We start from the raw sequence: 18,822 nt of genomic DNA on the forward strand, positions 1-18,822 counted from the left end.
AGCGATCTCGTTGGGGTCACAGATTTTGTGACGCACATCCGGCTGCTGTAGCGATGTCGTAGCGTGTGACTCCTAGGAGCGATTTTGGATCGTTGCAAAAACGTCCAAAATCGCTTCTTGTTGACATGGGGGTCCGCTGCCAGTTATCGCTTCTGTCGCAGGGGCGAAGTTGTTCCTCGTTCCTGCGGCAGTGCACATCGCTACATGTGACGCCGCAGGAACGAGGAAGCTCTCCTTACCTGCCTCCGGCCACAATGCGGAAAGAAGGAGATGGGCAGGATGTTACGTCCCGCTCATCTCGCCCCTCCGCTTTCATTGGGCGGCCGCTTAGTGACGTCACTGTGATGCCAAACGGACCGCTCCCTTAGAAAGGAGGCGGTTCGCCGGTCACAGCGACGTCGAAGGACAGGTAAGTATGTGTGACGGGGGTGCGCAATTTTGTGCGCGACAGGCAGCGATATGCCCATCGCGCACAAACGATGGGGGCGGGTGTCATGCTAGCGATATCGGGCCGGATATCGCAGCATGTAAAGCCACCCTTACAGAGCTCAGCATTTAGAGAACTGGTAGTTCTGCAGCAGATCAAACTGTTTTTAATCAAAACTGCAGCAGGCAGCCCAGTAAGTGACATATGACTGGAATCAGGGTCTCTGCCCCTACATCATACTTCTCTAAGATTAGGTACCAAAAACCTGCTGACAGTTTCCCTTTAAGGGATTTCCCAGCTTTATGCTATAATCTTCCCTACAGAAAAATAATCTGCAAAATGTAAATCTATTCATCTAGAAGTGATGTATGTTCAATTTTGTCACAATTTAGCCCAAAGACTATAGGCCTGTATTGTGTGTAAAACATCTGAAGATTTTATAAGATATGGAATTTATGTTTTGTATTGAAAATGAAATGCAAGATGTCTCCGTACTTACCAGGGTACAGATTTACAATATTGATAGGATGATCTTTGTGGCTCCTTTGTGTAAGGATATTCCCATGAAACTGAATGGAAATAATTTCCTTTCTTCCGATGCTCAGTAGATGCCATCGAACTTTCCGATCCAAAGCCAGAACTAGACCAGGCATTGAGTCACCAACAAATCCATTGATAGCTATAATATGAACATGCCATAAAGAAATACAATCATTTCATTTTTCCATTTTAGCAGCATCAATAAAGAAAAAAAACACAGGAAATCACAAAAATCACAAGTTCAAATATTAGGTTTTCAGTTTTTAGACAGTTTTCTGGCTGAATTTTTTCCAGGACATACATTTGCACATTGGTTCTAAACTAGTGAATCATTCATAAGATAAGGAATGTTACAAAAATCTGTACATGACAGATCATGCTGCAGAGTGTCGCAAGGCATTAGTCGTGGGTGAGGGATTGACAACCCTCTACATAGAATATCTTCAAAATTGGGCTGTCCCACTAACCCCTCGGTTGCCAGTTGTACAGCTCCACCTTAGACAGGGTGGTGTCTCTTCTAGGTAGCCTTCCCATTTTTGCCAGGTCTCTGCCCATTCTGTGCTGTCACTCTACAATGGGCGGACCTTCTCTTTCCACTTTGTTTGACGGGAGTGGACACTCGTCGTCATATGCTGGCATCTCCAATCGTGGCACATCTTTCGATAGGTGTAGCTTCTCGAGAACTGGTGCCTTTCCACTTCTCAAATGCTCAAGATGGGCTGAGCTCTCTTTCGGAGTTGCACCACCATCTGCCATCTTAGATCCAATGCTAAGCACCATCTTTGACTACACCACAGTTGCCATCTTCGATGCTTTGTGTGCCTTCTCCATAACACTTGGATTTTCCAACGGCAAGACTTGATCCTGCTGACTATGCCATATGTAGAGTGGCATGGGGTGGTAGTCGTGGTCGAGGGATTGACTTTGGACACCACTACACGCTACATCGAATGACTGGTCCTGGCTGGGTGTGTAGACTTCTGCCGTGCAGGCTGGGAATCTAAGCAGGCCACATACTGCCACTGATGTCAGCTGGCCATGACCAGATAACAACTCATACTCAAGAGGAGACCAACAAATTAATTTCAAACAACAGCAACTCTGCATTATGGTTCATTTTCTGTCAAAAATTCACACTCCAGATAGACACATATCTCCCAGCACACTACAGTTTTGCAGGGCATGTTCATGGTAAAATTTACCGCTGGGTTTGTTCAGATCTTACTGGTTCTGTGAGTTCCAGTGCAGCTAAGCCCAGCGTCCCAGTTTGTGATGGTCACCATCCATTCCTGCAGTCCCACATCCAGTCTCCATAAGGGTCCCATCATGACCAGAGTAAAGTTTTGCACTCCATAACACGTAGGGATAAACCGCTCAGATAGTCAACTATGTTCACATACCAGTTAAGATTAATCCATTACCTTGACGGTTAAAAAGTCTAGCTATTAAACTTCTGTACATGGGCTCCTATTGTCTGGGGCTACTCCATTCAAGGATCAGCCCCTTGTGTCAACGCTGTTCACACTTCGTGTCTCTGTCAGCACTTGAAGTTCATGCTATCCCATCTTCCATCTCCTCTCTTTCACCTTGTCTTTCTGCTGCAACAATCACCCACTGTATGTGACCTTTACAACCAACCGCCTATACGTCCAACACTTTCATTAACTAGATCTTCACTGACTCCTCCAGAATGAACCATCACTTTCCCTTTCCTTTGACCCCTCCCATGGTGGGCTAGTCCCAATGTGACGCCCTGGGCAAGCCAGGGGTCACAGGTCACAACATCACATGCACCCCCACATTCCCTGCAGGTACACCTAGCTAACCTAAAATCCTTGTTGCCTTCCTCCAGGGGCTGATGTCCACACCAGGGGGTGGGCCAGGCGGTTGGCTCCGCCCACCGAGGAGTTCACAGCCCTGGAGGCGGGAGAACCAGGCAGATAAGTTTAGGAGGAGGAAGTAGAAGGAAGTGGTAGAGGAGCTTGAGAGAGGAGTTAAAGTGTAAGACTAAGTGGAAGTAGTGACAGAAAAGGAACAGTTGAGCAAGCCTGAAGTGGGTCCGGGTGTGTGCCCCGGACTGTGACAGCAAGGTCAGCAGACGGCGGTGATAGTCTGCAGGGGGACTGTTTGGAGGTTGCTGGAAGGACCGCGGACGGGTAGTGACCCGGCGGTACCGGAGCAGTATACGAAGAACAGTCAGCACCAGGGCAGGGGCCTTTCGGATTCTGGCAAGGCTAGGAGTCGCCATAATTTGCCAAATCCGTCAGTGAAGAGGACCTCTGTCTCCTAACAACCCAGTCCCGATTGAAGGCAACAGTCTGACCGTTAAGGGAGACACCGCCACCGCCAAGGCACCAGTTTCCCAGGGCCAGCGCCTGCGGGCAAGAGAGAGGCTCCTCCGGCACATGTCCAAGCCGGGGAGTGGGTAACCGGTGGGGACCCATCGCTACCAAAGAGACTTTACATAGGTGCAGGGAAGAGACCGTCACCGCTAACTGCAGGGAACCGCAGCACCGTAACCGTACGAGGGACCCGTCCAACCAGCCGTTTGTTTACCGAGAACTGTGTCGTGTTTACTGGCTGAGTGAGTACCTCCGTGCCGTGCGGCACAGCGCTGCCCCTGCACCTCCATGGGCCCCTGACCCGCCTGTCCACCATTCCAATCCCATCACTGGGCCCCGGGAGCACCACAACCCCTACCCACGGAGGGGCACATCAACAACTGGCTGCTCCATACCATCACTCCCGGGCTCCCCATACAGAGCAGCGGTGGTGTTAACAAATCACCACAACCGTGGGTGGCGTCACGGACAATAAACTATCCCAAAACCCAATCCCCTTTCACTCACGGGCGAGGAGCGCCGCTCGAGTCCCCGGGATCCGGCCCATCGCTCGAGCCACCGAGCAGCAGAGGCCGCAGCAGCAGCGGCAGCCGGACCCGAGCAGTGGGGAGAGCGCAGCGTCCCCTCCTCCGCCCGCGACACCAACACTTAACTTTACTGATCTTACAGTCCGACAACTTCCTAAACAAGTACATTACCACATAAAATACTTGCTATACCCTATTCCTTACATTATACATCACATTATCAATGTTACATATCACAGGCATGGCCGGCTTTAGGCATGTGCGACTTGTGCGGTCGCACCGAGCAGCAGAGGCCGCAGCAGCAGCGGCAGCCGGACCTGAGCAGTAGGGAGAGCGCGGCGTCCCCTCCTCCGCCCGCGACAACTTGGCGTCACGAACAGGATCTTACCGCTCTGCCGTTGGGTAGAGGTGCGCCTTGTGACCGCCGGAGGTATCCGGCCGGAAAATTTCAGAAGTCGCCATCTTTGGCGCGAAAAGTTCCCGCTCCAGCGTCTTCTCGAGTAGCAGAGGCGCGAAGGCTAAAACCCCGCCCCGATAGAGGAGGGGCCGGAAAGAGGCTAAGGGGGACGCGAATGGAGAAATGGCGGCGTCCTCGAATTGGAGCACGGGAGTACCCGCTACCGGGGCATCCAAGCTCTGGGGAAAAAGAGGAGGAGTAGCTTTTGAAGACTGCGGCCCGGGTGAGCTCCCCGCCGGGACCGCTGAGTGGCTGGAGCGGGAGTTGGGTCGGTTCTGCTTGAAGGTGAGGGCGCAGAGCCTGCAGCAGTTGATGGACTGGAAGGCAGAGATGCGCAGGATGGTTGCCGTAGTGGGGGCCCGTGAGCAAGGGGCCGCTGCGGCCGTGCCGCGTCGCGACCAGTCCACCCAAACCCCAGAACCAGCCCTGATTGAGTGGGAGACGGTCATCAGCGCCGCGGCCGGGGAGGCAGAGAGAATGCCGTTGATGGAAGAAGAGGTCCCACGTATGCTGCCTCCGCCGCCTTACCTAACGGCTGTCAGTGGGTCGGGGTTGAACTGCCGATGGAAGGAGAACCCCATGTACCGTTCGGTCCCTGAGTGGGCTGACCCCCTGCGGTGGTAGCCGCCTTAAGGTCAGCGGAGTACTGCTGCACCATCCCCATTGGGACCACCAGTCAGCATGTTTACGAGTTTTGAAAGTTCTGCTGATAATGATAAGTAAAATGAAACCGTGAAGTACACCTGATTAACATGTGATGGAAACCGGCTGTTGCCGGCACCGTTGTCCCCGTGGGGACCGTTTGAAAGTTTGCATAGAGAACTTTCTATGGACAAGCCCGTGAACTTGCAGGGCAACCACAAACGTTAAGTGGCTTGTAAATAAGTTGTGTTACCGGTACCGTTTCCGCAATTACCGCCTCTGGAGAGGCAGGATGGAGGGGAAGGACAGATCCCGCTCGGGTAACTTGGCTGGACTGGGGTCAAGGGGTGCTGCCTGGGTTTTAGGGGCAGCATCAGGGCCAGGTTACTTGGGTGGGAGAGAGCGGAGACCGTAACCGTTTTAATATTTGCAACGTTTAAGAACTGAACCTCCCAATGTGGGATGATGCCATAATTTGTATATATGTTACCGTTTTATCTTTTTTCAGAAAAACAATAGGAAAATAAAACCGGTGTTGGACGGGCAGCCCGAGGACGGTCTGCGTTTTGCTAAGGGGGAATGTGACGCCCTGGGCAAGCCAGGGGTCACAGGTCACAACATCACATGCACCCCCACATTCCCTGCAGGTACACCTAGCTAACCTAAAATCCTTGTTGCCTTCCTCCAGGGGCTGATGTCCACACCAGGGGGTGGGCCAGGCGGTTGGCTCCGCCCACCGAGGAGTTCACAGCCCTGGAGGCGGGAGAACCAGGCAGATAAGTTTAGGAGGAGGAAGTAGAAGGAAGTGGTAGAGGAGCTTGAGAGAGGAGTTAAAGTGTAAGACTAAGTGGAAGTAGTGACAGAAAAGGAACAGTTGAGCAAGCCTGAAGTGGGTCCGGGTGTGTGCCCCGGACTGTGACAGCAAGGTCAGCAGACGGCGGTGATAGTCTGCAGGGGGACTGTTTGGAGGTTGCTGGAAGGACCGCGGACGGGTGGTGACTCGGCGGTACCGGAGCAGTATACGAAGAACAGTCAGCACCAGGGCTTTCGGATCCCGGCAAGGCTAGGAGTCGCCATAATTTGCCAAATCCGTCAGTGAAGGGGACCTCTGTCTCCTAACAACCAAGTCCCAATTGAAGGCAACAGTCCGACCATTAAGGGAGACACCGCCACCGCCAAGGCACCAGTTTCCCAGGGCCAGCGCCTGCGGGCAAGAGAGAGGCTCCTCCGGCACATGTCCAAGCCGGGGAGTGGGTAACCGGTGGGGACCCATCGCTACCAAAGAGACTTTACATAGGTGCAGGGAAGAGACCGTCACCGCTAACTGCAGGGAACCGCAGCACCATAACCGTCCGAGGGACCCGTCCAACCAGCCGTTTGTTTACCGAGAACTGTGTCGTGTTTACTGGCTGAGTGAGTACCTCCGTGCCGTGCGGCACAGCGCTGCCCCTGCGCCCCTGCACCTCCACGGGCCCCAGACCCGCCTGTCCACCATTCCAATCCCATCACTGGGCCCCGGGAGCACCACAACCCCTACCCACGGAGGGGCACATCAACAACTGGCTGCTCCAAACCATCACTCCCGGGCTCCCCATACAGAGCAGCGGTGGTGTTAACAAATCACCACAACCGTGGGTGGCGTCACGGACAATAAACTATCCCAAAACCCAATCCCCTTTCACTCACGGGCGAGGAGCGCCGCTCGAGTCCCCGGGATCCGGCCCATCGCTCGAGCCACCGAGCAGCAGAGGCCGCAGCAGCAGCGGCAGCCGGACCCGAGCAGTAGGGAGAGCGCGGCGTCCCCTCCTCCGCTCGCGACACCAACACTTAACTTTACTGATCTTACAGTCCGACAACTTCCTAAACAAGTACATTACCACATAAAATACTTGCTATACCCTATTCCTTACATTATACATCACATTATCAATGTTACATATCACAGGCATGGCCGGCTTTAAGCATGTGCGACTTGTGCGGTCGCACAGGGCGCCGACGGCCATGCTTCGGGGGGGGCGCCGCAGAGAGGTAAGAAGTACATTTCCTGCCTCCTCTGGCCCCAGCACTGCGTTTTTACTGTAACTGCCGCCGCGCGGGCAGCAGGCTTTGTTGAGAGGAGCCGCAGGCAGACCCTATGTTTCAAGCTAAACGTACTGTCTCTAGCGTCGCCTCTCCATCCCGTTCTTGAAGTTTGGCAACCGGGCGCCAGCTGCCTCTCTGTGCGGCGGCCCGCCGCTTCTCTGTGCCGGCGGCCGGCCGCCTGTCTGTGCGGGTGGCCCGCCGCCTCTCTGTGCGGGCGGACGGCCGCCTCTCTGTGCGGGCGGACGGCCGCCTCTCTGTGCGGGCGGACGGCCGCCTCTCTGTGCGGGCAGACGGCCGCCTCTCTGTGCGGGCGGACGGCCGTCTCACTGTGGCTGCCTGCCTCTCCGTGCTGGAGGCCCACCGGCTGCCTGCGTCTCCGTGCTGGAGGCCCGCCGGCTGCCTTCGTCTCCGTGCTTGGGGCCCGTCGGCTGCCTGCCTCTCCGTACTGGAGGCCCGCCGGCTGCCTGCCTCTCCATGCTGGAGACCCGCCGGCTGCCTGCGTCTCCATGCTGGAGGCCCGCCGACTGCCTGCCTCTCCGTGCTGGATGCCCGCCGGCTGCCTGCCTCTCTGTGCTGGAGGCCCGCCGGCTGCCTGCCTCTCCGTGCTGGAGGCCCGCCGGCTGCCTGTCTCTCTGTGCTGGAGGCCCCCAGGCTGCCTGCCTCTCCATACTGGAGGCCCCCAGGCTGCCTGCCTCTCCGTGCCTGCCGGCTGGATATCTGTCTGTGTGGGGGCTCCTGCTGCATGTAGGAGGCTGTTTGGAGGCTCCCCTGCTGCGTGTAGGAGGCTGTGTGGGGGCTCCTGCTGCATGTAGGAGGCTGTGTGGGGGCTTCTGCAGGTATTTGCATATAGTTGTAGTGTGGCCTCTAGATATAACTCCTGTGGACCCCAGACACCCCAGTCCGGCCCTGCATTCATCTATCTTTTATATAGTATCTACTGTATGTGTGCCATGTATATGGTGTAATTTATGCAGTGGCTAAATGACGGGGCCTGTGGGTGATGGGGGCCATTGCTATTTCCTTGGATGCATGGTTGAACACCATTGAGGAGCAGATGGCCACTGGCTCCCTGTATCGCCCTTGCTCTGCAGCTGTGGGTCCCAGATAGGTGTAATGACATCAGGGGGAGCCTGTGATGTGATGTCAGTGGGCCCTGCAGCTGCGGCCAGAGTGGGTGCAGAGCATATGTAGGGGTTAATACATATATTTATTTATTATACACCCTACATATGCTCTGTACCTGCCATATCCTAAAGGTATGTAATATGTGCTCTGTTAGGATTTCACTTGCTGATTCGAGTGGTAGTTATCTGATCGCTCACATGTGATTTGCTACGGGTGGTTGTCGTGGGCGGGGAGGGCGCTGCGCTCACCCACGGGGTGGTTTGGTTTAGGGATATTGTCCGTGACGCCACCCACGGTTTGTGGTGAGGTTGGGACACCACCGCTGCTCTGTACGGGGATCCCGGGAGCATTGACAGGGAGCAGCTGAGATGTTTTCTCCCCTCCATGGGTAGGGGGGTTTTGGTGGTCCCGGGGCCCGGTGGTGGAGGTCGGAAGGTGGGATGCGGGACCTGGCCGGGTGCAGGGTTGTGGGGCAGCGCAGTGCCAGACGGCACGGTGGTACTTACTCAGCCAGTAACGCACACGGAGTCTCTGGTAAAACAAACGGCTGGATGGACAAGTCCCACAGACGGCTGCGGCGGTCACTCCCGGTAGGTTGGCGGTAACTGTCTCTCCCTGCACCGGTGTTCTGTTCTCGGCCCCAATGGCTTCCCACTGATAGCCAACATACCGCTGGGGAGAGGGCTAAGGGAGCCCTTCCTTTGCCCGCAGGCTCTGGCCCTGGGAGCTCTAGCTCTGGCGGTAGCTTTATCTCCCTCACGATTTGGACGGTTGCCTTCAGTCGAGTCTTTACTGCTGGGAAACCCCGGAATTTCCTGTCGCTGACGGATTTGACTGGTTTTACGGCGACTCCTAGCCTGGTCGGGGTCCGTAGGCCCTGCCGGATGGTGCTGGCTTCTCTTCGCTCCCCGGTTCGGTACCGGCGGGCCACCGCCCGTCCCCGGTCCTTACGGTTGCGCGTCAATCGGCCTCTCCTGCAGACGGTTACCACTGTCTGCCAACCTTGCTGTCAGGTGCCCGGGCCACGTACCCGGACACGGTCAGTCTGCTCCTCTACTACTATTTCCCTTGACTCTCTCTCTCTACTCCTCGTCACTATCTCTCTGACCTTCTTTCCCGCCTCCAGGACTGTGAACTCCTCGGTGGGAGGAGCCAACTGCCTGGCTCCGCCCCACCTGGTGAGGACATCAGCCCCTGGAGGGAGGCAACAAGGGTTTATGTTTGACTTCGGTGTTCCTAACCGGGGTGTAGGGTGTGTTGTTGCAGTACCTGTGACGTCCTAGCTTGTCCAGGGCGCCACATGGTCATCTGCCAAATGACGTCTCCTCCTGTTTTTCTCAAATTGAAAATGATAACAATGAGAGAAGCAGGAGGAGACGTCATTCAGCAGATGCAAATTCATGCAAATCACTGGTGAGCAATCACATGACCACTCAGATTGGCAAGTGAAATCCTAGCCGTATATTATATACTTTGGGGATTCGGCTAATCTGCAGAATGTCACACAGGGGAGACACTGGTCAGTCCAGGGCAGCAGAGCAGGGAGAAGCCTCCGGGGACCGGCCTCCTGGGCTCCTCATTCTGGTTGCATCGTCCCTGGACAGATATTATATGTGTTTTATTTGAAATGCGGCAGCATCAGAGTAAAATATACACAACTGCAATAATGGAGCCGGTGTCTGATTCCTTCCACCCGGAGGTCGTGCAGGAGGAATCAGCGGTCAGAGAACTTATGTTGTAACAAAATAACATTGGAGTCTCATACGTGACATGGCGTCACTGCCGTCTGCACATCACATGGAATGGTGTAGTGTAGGTATGAAGGTCTGTCAATGTAATGCATCGCTAGCAGCTGAGGTGTATTATGAGGAGCTGCAGCAGCTGAGATGTGTATTATGGGGTTCTGCAGCAGCTGAGGTGTATTATGAGGAGCTGCAGCAGCTGAGATGTGTAATATGGGGTTCTGCAGCAGCTAGGATATGTATTATGGGGTTCTGCAGCAGCTGAGGTGTATTATGAGGAGCTGCAGCAGCTGAGATGTGTATTAGGCTATGTGCACACGTAGCGTTCTGCCCTGCAGAAATTTCTGCAGCGATTTGAACAGCACACGTGTGCTTCAAATCGCTGCAGAAAGAGTCCGTAAAAAAAAATGCCGATTCCATGCGCTCTGACTGCAGCCCCTCCCATAGACAGAGCAGGAGCTGCATGCAGAGCACAGGAAAGAAGTGACATGCCGAAGCGCTGCGCTCTAATACGCCACGTGCGCACGTCTCCTGCATAATCTTCATAGATTATGCTGGGGACGCAGGACACATGCAGTTACGCTGCGGTGCAGATCGCAGAGTAACTGCATGCAAATACGCAACGTGCGCACATAGCCTTATGGGGTTCTGCAGCAGCTGAGGTGTGTATTATGGGGTTCTGCAGCAGCTGAGGTGTATTATGAGATTCTGCAGCAGCTGAAATGTGTATAATGAGGTTCTACAGCATAGAAGGTGTGTATGATGAGGTTCTGCAGCATAGAAGGTGTGTATAATGAGGTTCTGCAGCATAGAAGGTGTGTATGATGAGGTTCTGCAGCATAGAAGGTGTGTATAATGAGGTTCTGCAGCATAGAAGGTGTGTATAATGAGGTTCTGCAGCATAGAAGGTGTGTATAATGAGGTTCTGCAACATAGAAGGTGTGTATGATGAAGTTCTGCCGCAATTGAGATGTGTATGATGATGTTCTGCAGCAGCTCAGGTGTGTATTATGAAAGTCTGCAGAATATCAAGAATTTATCTTACAAATTTTCCAACAAAATTATTTGCAGCATTGCCAGCAGGTGTGAGCCCAAACTGGTTAATAAATGGATTACAGTATATATGCCATAGTTCTTCCATACACAGGGCCCCTCCCTCATGGTGTGTATGTGGTACTGCAGCTTAGTCTATTCAGGTCAGTAGAGCTGAGAGGCAGTGACACATACACAGTGCCCCCCGTCCTCATGGTGTGTATGTGGTACTGCAGCTCAGTCTATTCAGGTCAGTAGAGCTGAGAGGCAGTGACACATACACAGTGCCCCCCGTCCTCATGGTGTGTATGTGGTACTGCAGCTCAGTCTATTCAGGTCAGTAGAGCTGAGAGGCAGTGACACATACACAGTGCCCCCCGTCCTCATGGCCCCATGGTGTGTATGTGGTACTGCAGCTTAGTCTATTCAGGTCAGTAGAGCTGAGAGGCAGTGACACATACGCAGCACTCCTCGTCCTCAAGGTGTATATGTGGTGCTGCACCTACGTCTGTTCAGGTCAGTGGAGCTAAGAGGCAGTGACACTTATAACCGGAGAACTCTTTATTACATAGAAAGCAGAGATTTTTTTTCTAATTTCGTACATTCTCCTTTAACATTTGTATTTTGGACTTTTTGTTCCAGAGTACACGCAGCATCAGCCGCCGGCTCCATCGTGCATTATCTGGCATCATCCTGTACTTTTATCCTCAGGATTTGTATAGTAGATGCTGATCCCACCAATGGGACCACGACCTGCGCCGCTCTAAGTGTATAGAAATATATATCATCTCTCTATGAAGAGTGGCAGCGCCTCATTCTCCAGATACATGTGCGCCCCATTGGGGGGATCCGCATGTTCCATCCATGATTTAATATCCAGGGATATGGCATAAATGGTTGAAATTGGAAGACCTCTAAAAGAACGAGATCAAACATGGTGGATTTGAGGTGCAGATTCTCCAGCACAAATTTGGAGAATTTTGTACATTTGAAGAGCTGAATTTTATTAGGATATAAAAAAAATTGTCTCCTGTCGTCATTTGTTTCCTGGGAAACTGGGCAAAAAAATCAGTAGGGGGGGGCACCAAAGGGCAGTTTTGCACAGGGCGCCATTCAGGCTAAGGCCTGCCCTGATCACAGGTGACACAATACAATACATTACAATTCCCATGACACAAAATTCACAAAAGACACAGGACATGATTCCCATTACACTATACAACAATACAATGATGCAATCGGTGTCTTCAGGGGCAGGATTGTGACAGCAATAATCCACCACTCTTACAGGACCATTACATACAGTTAGGTGCAGAAATATTTGGATAGTGACATAAATTTTGGCATTTTACCTGTTTACCAAAACATTTTCCATATACAGTTAAGGCCCCGTTACACGCTACGATATATCTGACGATTTGTCGTCGGGGTCATGGTTTTCGTGACGCACTTCTGCCATCGTTAGCGACGTTGTTGCGTGTGACACCTACGAGCGACTCCGAATGATCGTAAGACTAGCGAAAATCGTTGATCACTGACACGTCGTTCATTTTCAAAATATTGTTCGTCGTTTCGAACGCAGCAGACATATTGCTACGTTTGACACCCTGCCAACGACGAACAACATCGTTAGTGCGTCCGTCATCAGCGACACGGGCGTGTCGTTATGAGCAATGCTCCACGCCTCCTCTGCTCTGATTGGTGTCACTCCAGGGTGTATGCTACGGACAATTATATGCCTCTATCGTTGCCGGAATCGTTGGGAGAAATGCTGTGTGACGGTGTCCACATGACCGCCTTGGTCAAACAATATATCGCTGAACGATGTAGCATCGTTTGTGAGATGGGTACGTGTGACCGCTACAAAACGACCTATGAGCGATCTCGGCAAATCGTAGCAATGATCTGGGCGTGTCACATCGCTAACAAGATCGCTAGCGATATCGTTGTGTGTAAAGCGTCCTTTATGTAATCAATATGTGATTTTTTAGTGCATATTCTTGGGTTTAATTTAAGGATATTTACATCCTAATTGGAGTAAGGTTTTAGGAATTACAGCTCTATAACATGTAGCTGCCTCTTTTTAAAGGGTCCAAAAGTAATTGGACAATTATGTCAAAAGCTCTTAAATGGGCTGCATAGGCTATTCCCTCATTAATCCATCATCAATTAAGCAGGTAAAAGGTCTGGAGCTGATTCCAGATGTGCCATTTGCATTTGGAAGCTGTTGTTGTATATCCACAACCTGCAGTTAAAAGAGTTCTCATTGGAGGAGAGAAAGAACATAATTGGGCTTAAAACAAGAAGAAATCTATAAGAGAGATATAAGAGAAATGTTAGGAGTGGCCAAATCAGCAGTTTGGTATATTCTGAAAAAAAATGAGCACACTGGAGCGCATGGGAACTCAGAGAGGTCTTGATGTCCAAGGAAGACAATAGTGGTGGATGATCACAGAATAGCAAAGGAAAAATCCTTCATAGCATCCACCCAAATGAAAAACAATCTCAAGAAAGTACGTGTTCCTGTATCGAAGTCTACCATAAAGACAAGACTTCATGAGAGCAAATACAGAGGGTTCACCACAATGTGCAAACCATTAAGCAGTGTTTAAAACAAAAAGGGCAGATTAGACTTTGTCAAAAAGTACCTGAAGAAGCCGCCGAGTTCTGGAAAAGCATTGTATGGACAGATGAAACTAGAGCAAACCCGTACCCAAATGATGGGAAGAAAGTATGGAGAAGGCTTGGAGCTGCTCAAGATCCAGAGCACAGCACATCCTCTGTAAAACATGGTGGAGGTGGTGTAATGGTCGGGCGGGCATGCATGGCTTCCAATGGCACTGGGTCACTAGTGTTTACTGATGATGTGACAGAAGACAGAAGAAGCTGGATGAATTGTGAAGTGTACAGAGCGATACTTTCTGCACAGATTCAACCAAATGCAGCCTGATTGAGTGGACGGCGCTTCACAGACATATGGACAATGACCCAAAACATACTGGGAAAGCCACCCAGGAGTTTTTTAAGGCAAAGAAGTGGAATATTCTCCAATGGCCCAGTATATCACCAGATATCAACCCCATTGAGCTGCATTTCACATGCGTTAGACAAAACGTAAGGCAGAAAGACCCACAAACAAGCAACAACTTAAGTCAGCTGCACTAAGGGGTACTTTGCACACTACGACATCGCAAGCCGATGCTGCGATGCCGAGCGCGATAGTCCCCGCCCCCGTCGCAGCTGCGATATCATTGTGATAGCTGCCGTAGCGAATATTATCGCTACGCCAGCTTCACATACACTCACCTGCCGTGCGACGTCACTGTGGCCGGCGACCCGCCTCCTTATTAAGGAGGCGGGTCGTGCGGCGTCACTGCGACGTCACACGGCAGGCGGCCAATAGGAGCGGAGGGGCGGAGATGAGCGGGATGTAAACATCCCGCCCACCTCCTTCCTTCCGCATATCCTACGGAAGCCGTGGTGACGCCGGTAGGAGATGTTCCTCGCTCCTGCGACTTCACACACAGCGATGTGTGCTGCCGCAGGAGCGAGGAACAACATCGGACCATCGCGTCAGCGTAATTATGAAATTCGTATCATCTAGGATTTACACACTACGATGTCGAGAGCGACGCATTAAATGCGTCACTTTCGACATGACCCCACCGACATCGCACCTGCGATGTCATACTGTGCAAAGTACCCCTAAGGGTCGGAAAAGCATCACAAAGGAGGAAACCCAACGTTTAATGACGTCCATGGCATCCAGACTTCAGGCAGTCATTGCCTCTAAAAGATTCTCTATGAAGAATTAAAAATTAACAGCTTATTTATGGTAAAGTAAATTTGTCCAATTACTTTTGTTGTCCTGAAATGAGAATACTTTGTAGAAAAATGGTTGCAATTACTAAACGTTTCACAGGATATTTTTGTTCAACCCCTTCAATTAAAGCTGAAAGTCTACACTTCAATTGCAACCAAAAATAGCGGCATGCAGAGGCCAAATCACGAAGATTCAGTCACTGTCAAATATTTCTGGACCAAGCTGTATATTTGATAACCACTCATTTTGTTACGCATAGCTTAAACTGGATATATGATAGTTTATAATTTATATGTAGAATTGTTTATTTACTACTGAATTACATACCATGAAAGTTGTGTTCTGGACTGAAATCCTTAGAAGCATTTTCCATGCTACATGCAACAGGGCAGGAAGCCGTTATTTTAGAAGTACATATCGAAGAGCAATGTTGCTGCCAATTATCTTGGAAATACCAGCTCTCAGTTTCATAAATGTCCATAAACACAAGTGAGAAGTCCTGCATCAATAGCTGAAGAACATTGGATTTCTTTAAGACTTTTGGTCGACAGATAAGTAGAGGTCCGAAGAGCCCAGAATGGAAATCTTTGTACTTTGTAAGAAGGGAAAACAATTAACTGGTTAATAAAACTTAATTGATTTGCTTTAGTTTTATTGGTATGTCATATACAATGTCATGTAAAACTCTTGAAGGGTCCTTACCCCCCCTCCCCACCATCAGCCACAGATCGTCATGACGATTATCTGATGGCCTGAAAGTTTACGACTCGGGTGATGGTAGAGCTACAGCCAAAAAGATGCACAGAAAAGAAATCCCTTTGTTCTCTTGGAGGGAAAACGTCTAATACAGTTTTTTACGTGGCCCGTTAATGCTAGAAAAATGAAAAGCATATTGCCGGAATCCCTGTGGAGTGCTGAACCCAGCGCACCATTTAGCTTTACTAAGAGATCGCTGGTATCACGACAAATTAGTATTGGCCAGTAAAATCATGCTAGATGCGTTGTGCTTGGTATCTATGTAAATGTAAAAATTGAGATATAAGATATGACGATAATATCTTACACCTGTGTGGCCCAGGGGCAAAGATATGTGAAAAGCTAGAATTAAAGAACTTTGTGACAATCATGGCACAGACCACAAGAGACCGTAAAATGAGGTCACAGAGAGGGGGGTTACCTGAGGGCATAAGAGCGATTAGCTGATTGCTAGGGGGAGTCAGTATTGGAAGGCACTGTTAAGGGCTGATGCTGGCCATTTTTCTGCCATCTTCTTGTCTTGGAGACCTTCCCTCCCTAAATTTGGACGTCACATCTATGGCATGAGTTTAGTAAGTTTCTAGTTTATACCTTTTATTTTTATGTAACTGTCTATACTGTATTTGTATTGTTCCCTTTTGTAAATTCTTGTATATTTTTTAAATTGTCTCTCCAGGACTGGAGACAAACTCTAGCGCAGCGCCACCTATTGCTATTGGAAGTAGCGATCCTAAAAGTTAAATGTGTATTTTTAACAACCCTTTACATATAACTTAGGATATATATGTCAGATCAGAATCCCAATTTGCAGACACGGTGTTTCGGGGTGCTTGCCCCTCGTCAGTGCAAAGTATGGGGTGTCTGATCTGGCTCATGAGAAAGCTATGTGGGGATCACGGGGGAATGTAGACATTTTTGCAAATTTATTAAACAAGAAAAACTGAAATATCACATGGTCATAAGTATTCAGACCCTTTCCTCAGACACTAATGTTTAAGTCACATGCTGTCCATTTCCTTGTGATCTTCCTTGAGATGGTTCTATTCCTTCATTGGAGTCCAGCTGTGTTTAATTAAACTGATAGGACTTGATTTGGAAAGGCACACACCTGTCTATATAAGACCTCACAGCTCACAGTGCATATCAGACCAAATGAGAATCATGAGGTCAAAAGAACTGGCCAAGGAGCTCAGAGACAGAATTGTGGCAAGGCACAGATCTGGTCCAGGTTACAAAAGAATTTCTGTAGCACTCAAGGTTTGTAAGAGCACAGTGACCTCCATAATCCTTAAGTGGAAGAAGTTTGGGACCACCAGAACTCTTCCTAGACCTGGCCGTCCAGCCAAACTGAGCAATCGTGGAATAAGAGCCTTGGTGAGAGAGGTAAAAAAGAACCCCAAGATCACTGTGGCTAAGCTCAAGAGATGCAGTAGGGAGATGGAAGAAAGTTCCACAAAGTCAACTATCACTGCAGCCCTCCACTAGTCAGGCCTTTATGGCAGAGTGGCCCGACAGAAGCCTCTCCTCAGTGCAAGACATATGAAAGCCCATAGAGTTTGCAAACAAAACACATGAAGGACTCCCAGACTATGAGAAATAAAATTCTCTGGTCTGATAAGACAAAGATAGAACTTTTTGGTGATAATTCTAAGTGGTATGTGTGGAGAAAACCAGGCACTGCTCATTACCTGCCCAATACAATCCCAACAGGGAAACATGGTGGTGGCGGCAGCATCATGCTATGAGGCTATTTTTCAGGGACATGACGACTGGTTGCAAATGAAGGAAAGATCAATGCGGACAAGTACAGAGATATCCTGGAAGAAAACCTCTTCCAGAGTACTCTGGACCTCAGACTTGGCCAAAGCTTCACCTTCTAACAAGACAATGACTCTAAATGGTGCTTTACACGTTGCAACATCGCTAACGATATATCGTCGGGGTCACATCCTTAGTGGCGCACATCCGGCGCCGTTAGCGACATCGCAGCATGTGACACCAAGAAGCGACGATCAACGAGCGCAAAAACGTGAAAAATCGTTGCTCGTTGACACGTCGCTCCTTTTCCAAATATCGCTACTGCTGCAGGTACAATGTTGTTCATCGTTCCTGCGGCAGCACACATCTCTATGTGTGACACTGCAGGAATGACGAACATCTCCTTACCTGCGTCCACCGGCAATGAGGAAGGAAGGAGGTCGGCGGCATGTTCCGGCCACTCATCTCCGCCCCTCCTCTGCTATTGGACGGCTGCCGTGTGACGTCGCTGTGACGCCGCACGAACCGCCCCCTTAGGAAGGAGGCGGATCGCCAGTCAAAGCGACGTTGCAGGGAAGGTAAGTCCGTGTGACAATGTTGTGCGCCACGGGCAGCGATTTGCCCATGACGCACAACTGACGGGGGCGGGTACACTCGCTAGCGATATCGGTACCGATATTGCAGTGTGTAAAGTACCCTTAAGCACAAAGATAAAATAACAAAGGGTTAAATATCCAAAGTACAATGGTTAGCGCTCAAACCCAATATCCGTATAATTCTGCAGCTAGATTTACTAGGCAAAATTGGGGGGGGTTTGCCTAAAATAACAAAGGAGTGGCTTCAGAACAACTCCGTGACCATTCTTGACTGGCCCAGCCAGAGTCCTGACCTAAATCCAATTGAACATCTCTGGAGAGACCTGAAAATGGCTGTCCACCAACGTTCACCATTCAACCTGACGGAACTGGAGAGGATCTGCAAAGAAGAATGGCAGAGGATCCCCAAATCCAGGGGTGAATAACTTGTTGCATCATTCCCAAGAAGACTGTACTAGCTCAAAAGGTGCTTCTTCTCAATACTGAGCAAAGTGTCTGAATACTTATGACCATGTGATATTTCAGTTTTTCTTGTTTAAAAGATTTGCAAAAATTTCTACATTTCTGTTTTTTTGTGTCAAGATGGGGTGCAGAGTGTACATTAATGAGAAAAAAATGAACTTTTTTGAATTTACCAAATGGCTGCAATGAAACAAAGAGTGAAAAATTTAAAGGGGTCTGAATACTTTCCGCACCCACTGTATATCTCTACTTGTATGTTGAGTTTATTTCAACTAGACAATACTGCAATAAGTGTTAATAGCAGTTAGAGCTTAATTTTTCAGATATACAATTTAGAGGCAAGCTGAGGATTATGAACTAAAAGTTGGGACGTCAGCTTACCCCACCAGTGTAGTAGTCCACATGTTTAGTCCTAAAGATCATTAGTTCCTCTTCGTGATGAGGATTTGATATCTCAAACTAATGGCATCTATGTGCAGGCACTATCATGCTAATTTAATTCATACCCTTA

At 50.0% G+C, this 18,822-nt stretch overlaps 1 protein-coding gene across 6 annotated transcripts in view; it reads right to left on the reverse strand.

The window, feature by feature from the left end:
• F8 (coagulation factor VIII) overlaps positions 1-18,822 on the reverse strand; it is a 216,063-nt gene that overhangs the window by 81,835 nt on the left and 115,406 nt on the right. For all 6 annotated transcript variants that reach the window (XR_012725311.1, XR_012725310.1, XM_075324077.1 and 3 more), the window contains exons 17-18: positions 15,067-15,331; positions 927-1,106 (exon numbers count right to left, since the gene is read on the reverse strand). Coding sequence is in view for 4 of the 6 variants with exons in the window: in XM_075324077.1 (XP_075180192.1) it covers positions 927-1,106; positions 15,067-15,331 (445 nt within the window). In the remaining 2 variants the exon portion in view is untranslated. The remainder of the gene's footprint in view (positions 1-926; positions 1,107-15,066; positions 15,332-18,822) is intronic.

The sequence above is a fragment of the Anomaloglossus baeobatrachus genome, chromosome 9 (genome assembly GCF_048569485.1).
Source record: "Anomaloglossus baeobatrachus isolate aAnoBae1 chromosome 9, aAnoBae1.hap1, whole genome shotgun sequence".
Classification (NCBI taxonomy): domain Eukaryota; kingdom Metazoa; phylum Chordata; class Amphibia; order Anura; family Aromobatidae; genus Anomaloglossus; species Anomaloglossus baeobatrachus.